At 43.8% G+C, this 13,283-nt stretch overlaps 1 protein-coding gene across 3 annotated transcripts in view; it reads right to left on the bottom strand.

Moving 5' to 3' along the window:
- The window catches only part of LOC120026059 (netrin-G2), a 138,324-nt gene extending 127,245 nt beyond the window's left edge, over positions 1-11,079 (bottom strand). Inside the window, exons 1-3 of one of the 3 annotated variants that reach the window (XM_038970845.1) lie at positions 11,030-11,079; positions 9,280-9,489; positions 7,200-8,008 (exon numbers count right to left, since the gene is read on the bottom strand). In XM_038970845.1, coding sequence (XP_038826773.1) covers positions 7,200-7,418 — 219 coding nt within the window. In that variant the 5' untranslated portion in view covers positions 7,419-8,008; positions 9,280-9,489; positions 11,030-11,079. Of the gene's footprint in view, positions 1-7,199; positions 8,009-9,279; positions 9,742-9,832; positions 10,033-11,029 lie in introns of those variants that run through there. The other 2 variants (XM_038970846.1, XM_038970847.1) reach the window with 2 other exon arrangements.
- Positions 11,080-13,283: the final 2,204 nt, after the last annotated feature.

The raw sequence follows: 13,283 nt of genomic DNA, 5'->3' as shown, positions 1-13,283 counted from the left end.
AACATACAATTGATTTGTCAGAGGACAAACCACACACACACACACACACACATGGATGGCCAGATCAGCCAGGTAACCCGTGATACACGTCAGTATTTGAGTATTCCAAAGGTTGCCAGTTTGAATCCAGAAAGTCTTGTTGCCAATCCAGAAAGTATTTTTTTACATTTATTTTAATTTTAAGCTTATCCCAAACCTTAAACTTTACATTAACCATTTGGACTGAATGCCTAACCTTAAGATTCATGAGTTAATGCCTGAACTTAAGTTAATGCTTTAACCTTAAACACTTTGAAATTTGACTATTTGAACAACTTCCAAATTTGATGTTTTAGAAACATCTAATTTGTCTAATTCTGACTCGAGACTGTGAGAGCTGGTAGGACCAGATAGCTAGCAGAATCATAAGTGGCTCATTTGAGCTAGTTTTATCATGTTCTTGATACCATGTCTTGTTTTTAGGTATTTTGACTGATGTCACGTCTATGCTAACATGGCTAAAATTCGCTAGTTAGCTAACCAACAACTATAACAATGTATTTGAGAGACAACACGTGCTTATTGTGCAACTTTCTATAAGTTTTCAATAAACATTGGAGACAAAATATAGTTTACATGTTGTCAACAATCTAAGCCAACCCTGTCTGTTTTGCCCCACAGTTGCACACACGTTGGTTTTGTTGCTAAACAACCAACCCTTCTATGGGACTCAAACCATTTCAGCACCACAGCGCTGTCCACCAATGCAGACACATGCCGAACTGCCCTAACACATGCACGCACACACGCACAAACATATACTGTAGACACACAGATTTTCTCAGTTTGTTACTTATTCCAATGAATACCAAGATGGCATTCTTTTACTTATCTAAATAAAGGATTTTGAGAGAGTGAACGAGTGCACACTTCGGGGAAGGAAGGAAGTATGCAGAATGGTAAACCCAGAAGAAAGGCTTCACTGTAGCCTTTACATAAGAATTTGTTCTTAACTGACTTGCCTAGTTAAATAAAGGTTAAATAAATAAAAAAGTAAATAAATAAAGATCCCACCCGGTACTAGAAATTGCTAAGAAGAATCTGATTTGAATAAAATTTCACTCAATCAAATAGATTTATAAAGCCCTTTTCACATTAGCAGATGTCACAAAGTGCTCAAAGACGCTGCATGGTCATTCTGATGTCTGCATTGGTCATGCAGCGTTTAAGGTGACAATGCCTCTGCAGAAGTCAGGGCATTCATACTTCTTGCACTTCGCGGAGTAGTGCAGCGCTGTTGAGCAGAGCTGTTGTGAAGGAAGTTGTCAAGGAAGTGAGTTTGTGTTAACACAGGACCTCCCGCCCCCACCTACCGTCAACCAATCACGTCAATGCGGAGGTATATGGAGCCCTCCGCATTGTTAAAACTTTCGGGAGGCACACGGCGAGAGCAGCCTCTGTGTGCCTCCGGAGGCGCCGCAATTGCATCACACCCTCAAGCGTAAATTGGCTTTTATACAGAAACCTCAAAGAGCAGGCAATGCAGATGTAGAAGCACAGTGGCTAGGAAAAACTCTCTAGAAAGGCAGGAACCTAGGAAGAACCCAGGCTCTGAGGGGTGGCCAGTCCTCTTCTGGCTGTGCCGGTGGAGATTATAAGAGTACATGGCCACTAAGGCTAGATCTTTCAAATCCCAGATCCCCCCCCACAACTCCTCCCCTATGAAACATTCCGGGAGAAGGGAAGGAGCCTACGGATGGGGAATGGAACGGAACGTACCATGGTGGCTAGCATCCTGGGGTCCTTGTAAGGTAGAAGCCCATTAAGGAGAGCATCAATATTTCATTGCTCAGAAACATAATTGTAGAAGTTTCCAGCAGCAGGCCCGGGCTGGGCCCTGCCATTAGGGGCAAGATACAGGATGCCCAAGCGTCTCTCTCACTCTATTTCTCCCTCTTTCTCAGTCTTCTCTTTCCCTCACTCTCGCTCTTTTCTCCCTCTCTCCATCTCTCTCCTCTACCTCCATCTCTAATTTTCTCTCTACCTCTCTTCTTTCTCTCTCTCCCCCTCTTCTCTCTATCTCATCTCTCTCTTCCTCCGGAGGAGTGATCACTAGAGAGGGCTTTCTCAGGCCATCAGCGGTTACCACTACTTCTACATTAAACAAATTATTAACCATTTGGTATCCGAGGAAGGAGCATATCTGCTCTGCTTCACATTGTTAAATGATCCCGGAGTCCTGTTGTTATTCTCAATAGTGGGAGGGCCTCTACTGTGTGTGTGCGTTTGTGTGTGTGTCTGTGTTTGTGTGTGTGTGTTTCTGAGACATCAGTGAATAATGAGTGAATCAATTGTCCTCTATTAAATTCCTGTATCTCTGCCTTTGGTTGGAAGTCATCGCTCATCTGATTACGTCACTGACTCATTGACTGGGCAGCTAACAGAGACTGTCCACCCAGGTGGTACTGAACCTAACAGATTAAGTAAACACATCTCAGATCGTGTCAAGTTGTGACAATTAAAAGGAAGCGGTATGCTGTAGCTCAGCCAAAGATGGCCTCAGTCTCAAATGTTCAAATCGTCCTACTTTTAGAGTTTCATTCCACTCAACAACCTAGGTGGGAAATACACGTTGAGATTTGCATAGTAATGCCCACTATTCTCCTGCAGTTCTCCACCCTTACCCAGTGAGTGTTCTTGAAACGAGAGGTACTCCCTCCTCTCCCCTCTCAATACTTTATGCCCTTTACCAGGCGAAATTTGAAGTCCTTCGAAAACCCAATCAAGCCGGATGACAGTCTGCCAACACAATGCAAACAACACCCCCGGACCATTCTCAGTGAGCTCCAGCCCATTGCCAAGTCATTTCACTGGTGTCATGACTTTTGGAGCCCACCAAACTTGGCCAAAGCCCACCCGAGCCCGCTTGAATTCACGCCGCATCAGGAGGTTCCGACCTGCCTAAGCCAAATAAAATGGTATGTTTTTTTCTCCAGCTCTTTCCTTTATTGAGTGGAAATTCTGCTAACACCTTCTACTGTGTTATTTAACGCCTCCAACAAACTAGGCTTTCCCAAAGTCATGCTGAGATAGGCTAGTGTTGATTGCAAATGACACACAATGCGATAAGTTACACCTTGCTCAGATGTTCACTGGATTATAGTGGGTGGGGGTGGGCACTACCCACTCCTGAAATATGATTGGCCTCCCTTGGTTGATGAAAGCAGCACAGAGGTGTAAGATGGCCAGGTAACTACTGTTTGATTTGACAGGAAACTAAACCTGGGTTTTTAATCCCAGTGCTGAGCTAGTGTGTAGCAGCTAGTTGCTGTATGGCATGTGTTTGTCCTAGAATTGTATGCATGTCCCTTATCGACTAAGGTGAATGAAGCTACAGTACCAAGGTGATCATGGATGCAGTCATTTTGGCTTGTTTTTGCCGCTGTCTAAATAGCGTTGTTTCTGCCTCTCTCTAAATAGCGTTGTTTTTGCCGCTGTCTAAATAGCGTTGTTTTTGCAGCTCTCTAAATAGCGTTGTTTTTGCAGCTCTCTAAATAGCGGTTTTTGCAGCTCTCTAAATAGCGTTGTTTTTGCCGCTGTCTAAATAGCGTTGTTTTTGCCGCTGTCTAAATAGCGTTGTTTTTGCCGCTGTCTAAATAGCGTTGTTTTTGCAGCTCTCTAAATAGCGTTGTTTTTGCCGCTGTCTAAATAGCGTTGTTTTTGCCGCTGTCTAAATAGCGTTGTTTCTGCCTCTCTCTAAATAGCGTTGTTTCTGCCTCTCTCTAAATAGCGTTGTTTTTGCAGCTCTCTAAATAGCGTTGTTTTTGCAGCTCTCTAAATAGCGTTGTTTTTGCCTCTCTCTAAATAGCGTTGTTTTTGCAGCTCTCTAAATAGCGGTTTTTGCAGCTCTCTAAATAGCGGTTTTTGCCTCTCTCTAAATAGCGTTGTTTTTGCCGCTCTCTAAATAGCGGTTTTTGCAGCTCTCTAAATAGCGGTTTTTGCAGCTCTCTAAATAGCGTTGTTTTTGCAGCTCTCTAAATAGCGTTGTTTTTACCGCTCTCTAAATAGCGTTGTTTTTGCAGCGCTCTAAATAGCGTTGTTTTTACTAAATAGCATTTTAGAGCTTTGTTTAGAAATGCAGTAGGCCTAAATCAGCTTTCTATAAATTCCTTGGAGGGGGCGTTAGCACTGAACATGATGTATCTAACTTGAATATTTTCATTTTCAAACGGATTCATTTGAATAAATTAGGGCAGATACAAATTAAGAGTTGAAAAATTTATTTAATGCAATTGTGGCAGAGCCTGCGGAGAGGCCACTGCCATGGACCAGAGCTAAGAGGGTCTCAGGGTACAGAGGCTCAGTGAGGCAGAGTAAATGCTTCAAACTTAGGCTCTATTACATAATTTACCAACACAAATGCTTATAAATAAGGAACTTAATGTATAACTTTAATAACAAAGGTTATCTTAAACTCAAAGTATTTTTATCCGTAACCTGTCTTCTTCTTCTTTAAGGCAGACTGTATTTCCGCCACCTACTTACTATACGCGGCAACATACAGAATAATAATAAAAACCATCCCACTCCTTCCGTCACAGTTCAAGTCACATCCCTAAACAGGTGCGGGTGCCTGTGAGGACAGAGTATTCATCGACAGGATTCCTTGTAATGCCTCTGCTGTAAAATCCCAGAGTCCCAAAAAACGCTCAGCTGCACTCACAATGATGCCTATTTCCTCAGATCTCCTTTCTGTTTGCGCTGTTGTAATAAATAATATCCTTAATTAACAGCGTTGGACTGTTAGAACCTGTTATAACTACTTAGAACCTGTTATAACTACTGCTTGCATAAGTGTACACTGTTCCTCAATACTCTTCGATGTTACACACAAACACATTCTGTACTCAACAGATACTAACCACACACACACACACATACTGTGGGGTTTTTATAAGGTTTTTTGACATGCTTAACTAACTATAAGCTAGTAGGGCTTCTTATGCATTAAAGTTTGAATTACTGACTCATGTGGACCTGCATTTTCCATTAGTCTCTACTCTTACCAGTGCTCTGTCTAACCATGAGGCTACAGCCTGAAATTGCAACGAATGTATCTGAGCATAAGATATGAACAAGCAGTCTGAAATGTGTGTGTGTATGAAATATGTGTGTGTATGCAACAATGTATCAGTAGTGTGGGCGCCGTACTATGTGGCCGAGACTGTGCTAATCTTAGAGAGACACAGGAGGGGGGTGAATCAGGAGACTGCTGACCAGACAATAACAGATAAACTATACACACGAAAAACATATGTGAGGTTCTGAGTTATGCACTATAACCCAATACTATAACAAACGTGATTAGCAACTGTATTATATGTGATTGAATACTATAACAAACGTGATTGGATATTGATAACCTGTTGGCCTGGGCGCCTGGATGTCTGTGTGTGTGTGCTGGAAGTAACAGTTAGCTCAGATAAGAAGCTGGAAAGCTGTGGTTAGCCTTGAGCGAACAGTGGCCATTGTATACAGGTGCGAATAGCTCAGACAATATTGCAGAAGCTGTCTGACCTCAGTCTTTGGGGTGAAGGAGCGTAATCTACACAGCAACAGCGTCGGGACATCACATGCGCTAAGGGGCCAGGACTGGCTTAAGGCGCCAACATCAACGATAGGCTGGGACAAAGAACACTGCCAAGAACCAATGGAGCATCAACACCAGGTCAGGACGGGACTTTCCTCAACCCTCATCGACCAGTCAGGAGAACAGAACTACTAGACTCAACCTACGTCATTTCAATGTATAAAATCTAATGCACACTATGTTTAGGGGCTCTCTTCTGCTAGTTCCCTCTGAGCTAAACGAACGAGTCCGTGCACGCTTTGCAAGATATCTTTGACTCTGAATAAACTGCCTTTACTATATCTAAGTCCACCCTGTCCAGCGTCTTGACTTGGTCTCATTCTCATGTAAATGAAACATCAACACTGTGCAGTTGATAACCAATGCAATAAATGCTACAAAGTCCACCTTCTTAACATGCAACATGTCAGGATCCCTCTGACAAGGAATATTCTCTGGTGCCTCTACTCCTACTACCATTACTTCCTCAACCACACTCCTTTCTTCCACTCTTCTCACCGCCTCCAGATAGGAGACATGCTGGACAGCCCTTATTCTTACCACCTCCGTCTCCTTCACCCTAACAGGACACTTCAGAAATGTGGGTGCATGTTCACCATCACAATTGCAGCATTTGGCTCAGCTGGTATACGATACCCCTCCTGTCTACATACACTTGACACATTACCAAATATTTTGCATTTATCACACTGCATAGGTTTGGGCATGAAGGCTCTCACAGGGTATCTCATAAAACCTAAATGCATGTGAGAAGGGAGAGACTCTTCATGAAAAAACAATAGAATGGATGGAGTGTGGCTTCCTCACTCCACCCATCATGCAGGTCAGTCAGTGTGCACCAACCACTCGATCCAATTCTTCACATATGCTTTGCATTCACTTCTAGTGCCACCCCAGAGATAACACCCTTGATACGCACCCTGCTTCGAAGATCCACACACGACACATTTCAATCCGATTTCTTGTTGAGGCGCAGATCAAGCTCCTTCTGTTCCATAGACTCACAACAACAACAATACTCTCATCAACGCCACCTCATGCAACGCATCCACCATTTTTATAGAGACTTCAATCGGATCTCCCAGGTAACATCGATCCAAAAGCCCTTACTCTGACCAAAAAATAATCAGAACTAGGCTTGGATTTACTAGATTCCACTACCACTTTACTTCTCTTATTTCCTTTTGTATTCTCCACTGGAATGCAATCCTTCTCTCTCATCTCCTCTTGACACGCCATCTGATTCAAACGGAACATCCGCTTCTGCCATTTTCCCCCTCCAATCATCAGTCTGTCTCAGGACATAGCATCGTCTGCTGCTGTCTCTTTTTTCCCCCAAATGTGAGCAGCTGCAGCCTAGTGAACTGTTGGGGCTGATTGACCAGTGTTAGTTTAAGACAATTTTCAAAGCTATTTCTGATGCACGTTGCTGATTTCCCATGTCCACCCATAACTTGTGCTTGGTCCCCTCTAGGCCCCCCAACTAAACAAATAATTGCTCACAGCAGCAACTTCAGACATCAATTTCAGTGCAATCCAATAAACCAACCACACCACTTATTCAACTTACCAGAGTGCAGAATCTCTCAGCTGGGTTCCCACAGGTGATGCCTGGTGGGTCCACCTTGACCCGCATGTAGTCCTTCATGGACTGGGTCTTGGGCTGGCATGCATACTGCTCCCACACCGCACCATCGTCCGTGCTCACCAGGGACTTGCACAGGTCGTACTGGCCCAGTGTCAAGGAGGCGAAGCAGTGCAGGAGGAGCAACACGGCCTGACAGACCATGGCAGGTCCTGGGAAAGCCACGAGCGGGGTCCGACGATGAGTGGGGTCTGGCGGTGAAGGGCAAGGGGGGCCACGGTAGTCAGAGCTTGGGCGAAAAGCATGGAACGCGACTAGGGATCATACGGAGACAGAAAGTAACTTTGGCATCACCATGATGAGTCTGCGCGCTCAACTGAGCGATAGGGGACGGTTCAGTGATGATGGATAACAAATAGAAATGCACTAAGATAAATAACTGTAGAGCCGTTCACTAGAAGTGGACACACAAATAATCACGGCTTCTTTAGGAAATTACACTTTATTGTTTTGACGCCTGTTTGGAAAAGACTGACAAAAAATGGACCAAGGGGAGGCGAAAGTCACCGTGAAACTTTGCATCTACTTCCACCATAGTGGTGCCAGTGCTGCGGTGGTGGCGGTAGGGGTCGTTGGGATATCAGCAGAACAAATCCATACTTCAGAGGTCCTTTTCCGCTGGGAGAGACAAGAGCTGTCCGCTACGAGGGATGATGAGGGAAAGGTGACGACGTACTTAGATACATCCATCAGGTCGTGAAGCACCGGTCCGGCGCCTTGCCTCAGTGATAGTCCTGGAAAAATGTGGGGAATTATGAAAATATTAGATATTATAGAAATGATAAAGCGAAAGAGATACTATTATATACTACAGATATTATTGAAAGAGGAGGGAGAGGTAGAGAGAGAGAGAGAGAGAGAGAGAGACTACAGTATACCTATCAGTGAGTAGGTCTAGTTTATCTTGATCATCCCATTTTTCTTATTTTCTGAGATGGAAAATTTCGTTCCTTATTTTTACCATCTGAATTTTCAAGAAATATATCAAAACCATGTAGACTGACAAGGATGAGATTTGTAGCAAAGTAGCAAACAGATGTTTGTATGTAATGCTGTACGTCATCTTGCATGTAACATATTTCAGAGAGAATATTTCGAGAGTTACACACAAGCTTTTAAGTCATACAGGGTTTGATACCAAGTTTCAAAAGTTGCGCGTGTGTGAGTGTGCTTTGGGGTGAGCCGTATCGGATTGTTCATTATAGAGTGGAAAGCTCGTCCCCTTTCGTTGAAAAATAAGTTTGTATGCGTTATATGCATGGGAAGGGGGGGGGGGGGGGGGGTGAACTAGCAAGTGAATGTCACCCCACCACTTATTTCATTCGTTCCATGAAATATGAAGCGTCCTAGCTTCAACTGCATCACCATGCATTAATTTAAACATGCTTATAGCTGACATGGCGCTTAGTAAATTATTACGCACACCTCTGCTGTCCTGGTTGCGCCCCTGCGGAAATACACGTGCCAGTGCCGCCTATGCGTGAGAGTTTGAATTGGCATCCAAATGCTAGAAGACCAGAGGTCACGAAATGCGTTTTAATGGGAATGACACTGACCCTCTTCACTGTCCGGCTACGATGTGGCCAGAATCCCACAAATATGTATTCCACGAAAATTAGGTGAAGCTTTGTTCAGCTTATAGTTTTGAAGTGCCAAAGCGGTTCTCTGGCTCGAAATACCTTATAGGGTGTGTCTGACAGACTGCTGCTTCTGCTCGCTTCAGCAGCCCGAATCGAAAGTAGCAACCGATAAGGCTGCATTTAATTTGGTCATAAATAACATTATTTCTAAACATGTATATAAAGTGACAACTTTTGAATTTATTATAGAGTAGGCCTAACGATATTTAGAGTAGTGAGTGACAATTTAGTATAATAGTCTCGAAGTGAGCGTTGCGTTTTAGTCTCACTCCGAATAGGTCTCGTAATCTCCTCAGAATTTATTTTAACAGTCAAACATTCTGAAGCGGGTCAGATTTATTAGATAAAACACTTAGCCTACTTACTTCGAAGGTTCATCTGGGAGAGCCACTCCGTGTCCCATTATTATACGAACGCCCCTCTGCCATAAACCTCGCACGGCTCCATTCACTACCGGGCTCCCGTCGTGGTGTAGGCTACTGTACTCCACTCTGGTTATCTGATGCGGTCTCCTTGTTAATTTTTTCTCGTGCCTGTTACTTTTTTATTACACCACGGATGACCGTGTCCTAGATCTGGAAATGGGAGTTGGAGAAAAAAAGCGAAAGCGTGAATTCCAGCTTGAAGGAGTATCAAAAGTATGAAAATATTGACTTTGAGGAAGGTCTGGTGCTCGTACTTTCCCACTTTACACGCTCAGCTTTACCCGGGATGTTCAAGCACAGAAAGATGCTCAAGCGCAGAAAGAAAAAAAGCTTTGTGGAAAATCTCCCCCTTGCGCGCTCTCGCTCTCGCTCTCTCTCTCTCTCTCTCTCTCTCTGTTAATGCCTGTGCTAAATCCTTTTTACCATCTCTTTCAATCACTATCTGGGCTTTTATCTGATAGCCTGAGCCAGGGCGGGTTGCGCAACTTCTTACCCGCTCTCGACGCTCTCTCTCACGGGCCAAGCGGCACCAAACTGAACCGTCCCACCAGCTGATCAGCAAGCGCTGCTTAAAGGAACAGCGGAGAAGTGGAGCTATAGCCTACTGTGTCATCAACTGCGTCCGAGCGTTCAGAGAGTTGTATCAGAAATGTTTAGCAGCTGATAAGCCAGAGTTGTTTGCTCACGTTGAAGGAAGTGGTGGATAGAGGGCGGTTTAGATACAGAACATAAACCACCGTTCAGGTTTACAGAGCCATATTTGTTGGCTATTAAAGCTGTCTGTTTGTGCAAAAGAGAAGGCGCGTACCGCTATTACAATCAGCCATAGTACGTTGGATCAATTGCAAAATGCAGCGCTGCCTATACACGTTTTGTAATTTAATACATGATACCTGAATCTATTACTTTAATTTAACAAATACTACTGTTTATTTTTTTAGGCCTATGAGAATAATGGAAATAATCACAACACATTGAAGCGCACATGAAGTCTAGGCCTAGTTAGATTGTTTGCATAACAACATTGTAAGCTATTTCAGACTATATTTAAATAGCTTCATAAACTTAATTTAAATTGATTATATATTGATACGTTATAAAACGATTTGACTCAATCATGAATCATAAATACAAGCAGCTTTGAGGACAACTTCAGAAGGGAATTTGATACTGCTTGGCACCTCCTCCCAGCTGCCCACTGCACTGAGGCTAGGAAATACTGTCCGCACCAATAAATCCACAATAATTGACAATTTCAATAAGCATTTTTCTACGTCTGGCCATGCTTTCCACCTGGCTACCCCTACCCTGGTCATCTGCCCTGCACCCCCTACAGCAACTCACCCAAGCCTCCCCAGCTTCTCCTTCACCCAAATCCAGATAGCTGGTGTTCTGGAAGAGTTGCAAAATCTGGACCACTACAAATCAGCCGGGCTAGACAATCTGGACCCTCTCTTTCTAAAATTATCTGCAGAAAGTGTTGCAACCCCTATTACCAGCCTGTTCAACCTCTCTTATCGTCTGAGATCCTCAAAGATTGGAAAGCTGCCGCGGTCATCCCCCTCTTCAAAGGGGGAGACACTCTAGACCCAAACTGCCACAGACCTATATCTATCCTACCCTGCCTTTCTAAGGTTTTCGAAAGCCAAGTTAACAAACAGATCACCGACCATTTCAAATCCCACCGTACCTTCTGCGCTATGCAATTTGGCTTCCGAGCTGGTCATGGGTGCCCATCAGCCACGCTCAAGGTCCTAAACGATATCATAACTGCCATCGATAAGAGACAATACTGTGCAGCCGTATTCATTGACCTGGCCAAGGCTTTCGACTCTGTCAATCACCACATTCTTATCGGCAGACTCAACAGCCTTGGTTTCTCAAATGACTGCCTCGCCTGGTTCACCAACTACTGTTGTGGAAAATATTGAATCAAATGCTTCTCAGATACCGGAGCTTGTGAATTCAAATATACTTTATTACAGAGAGTAACAAAGCCGAGCAATTCCATGGAAGAACTGAATCTTCATTCTTAGTACTTTGCTTTTATACAGGCTTACCCTTACATAACATCGTCACTCCACTTTACGAATCTTGTTGTCTTACTTAGTTTCCATTCTATTATTGGCTCAGACATTGGGGCATAGATTCTATTGGTGGCGTGACATGCACACTCCTACTGGTGCCTATCACGGATTAGCTAATGTTCCTGTCCAAAGGTCTTCACAAGTTCAGGCCGATGTTGTCTATGTATGATTAACCCATGTGCATGTCAGTAGCCTTCACAAGATCAGATATGGCCCAGACCAGTCACGTCTTGTTGGTCTACCTTGCCTCATCCACACAGATTCTGCTTGCGTTCTTTTTCTTACATGTCTAATGGTCAATTCGATGTAAATCCAGCTTTGTACACTCGCATGGGCTCAGCCTTCATTCTGCTTACACATATCTATTAATTAACCCTATGTTTCTGTCTCAATACTTCTGGGAGAACAGTCTAGATACTGGAAAATAAACCATAGTCATGCATTTTCACCTACACTACTTCTCTGATAGAGTTCAGTGTGTCAAATCAGAGGGCCTGTTGTCCAGACCTCTGGCAGTCTCCATGGGGGTGCCACAGGGTTCAATTCTCGGGCCAACTCTCTTCTCTGTATACATCAATGATGTCGCTCTTACTGCTGGTGATTTTCTGATCCACCTCTACGCAGACGACACCATTCTGTAGACTTCTGGCCCTTCTTTGCACACTGTTAACTAACCTTCAGACGAGCTTCAATGCCATACAACTCTCCTTCCGTGGCCTCCAACTGCTCTTAAATGCAAGTAAAACTAAATGCATGCTCTTCAACTGATCACTGCCCGCATCTGCACACCCGCCTAGCATCACTACTCTGGATGGTTCTGACTTAGAATATGTGGACAACTACAAATACCTAGGTGTCTGGTTAGACTGTAAACTCTCCTTCCAGACTCATATTAAGCATCTCCAATCCAAAATTAAATCTAGAATCGGCTTCCTATTTCACAACAAAGCATCCTTCACCCATGCTGCCAAACATACCCTCGTAAAACTGACTATCCTACCAATCCTTGACTTCGGCGATGTCATTTACAAAATAGCTTCCAACACTCTACTCAACAAATTGGATGCAGTCTATCACAGTGCCATCCGTTTTGTCACCAAAGCCCCATATACTACCCACCACTGCGACCTATACGCTCTCGTTGGCTGGCCCTCGGTTCATACTCGTCGCCAAACCCACTGGCTCCAGGTCATCTACAAGTCTTTGCTAGGTAAAGCCCCACCTTATCTCAGCTCACTAGTCACCATAGCAGCACCCACCCGCAGCACGCGCTCCAGCAGGTATATTTCACTGGTCACCCCCAAAGCCAATTCCTTCTTTGGCCGCCTTTCCTTCCAGTTCTCTGCTGCCAATGACTGGAACGAACTGCAAAAATCACTGAAGCTGGAGACCCATATCTCCCTCACTTACGTCAAGCACCAGCTGTCAGAGCAGCTCACAGATCATTGCACCTGTACATAGCCCATCTGTAAATAGCCCATCCACCTTATCCCCATACTGTATTTATTTTGCTCCTTTGCACCCCAGTATCTCTACTTGCACATTCATCTTCTGCACATCTATCACTCCAGTGTTTAATTTCTATATCATAATTTCCTCTCCACTATGGCCTATTTTATTGCCTTACCTCCCTTATCTTACCTCATTTACACACACTGTATATATACTTTTTTCCTACGGTATTATTGACTGTATGTTTGTTTATTCCATGTGTAACTCTGTGTTGTTGTATGTGTCGAACTGCTTTGCTTTATCTTGGCCAGGTCTCAGTTGTAAATGAGAACTTGTTCTCAACTAGCCTACCTGGTTAAATAAAGATGAAATAAAATAAATAAATAAATAAAAATTGCCGCTTGC

This window comes from Salvelinus namaycush, chromosome 31, assembly GCF_016432855.1.
Source record: "Salvelinus namaycush isolate Seneca chromosome 31, SaNama_1.0, whole genome shotgun sequence".
Lineage (NCBI taxonomy): Eukaryota > Metazoa > Chordata > Actinopteri > Salmoniformes > Salmonidae > Salvelinus > Salvelinus namaycush.
The sequence above is the reverse complement of the archived record's forward strand: the minus strand, read 5'-3'. Positions and strand labels throughout refer to the sequence as shown.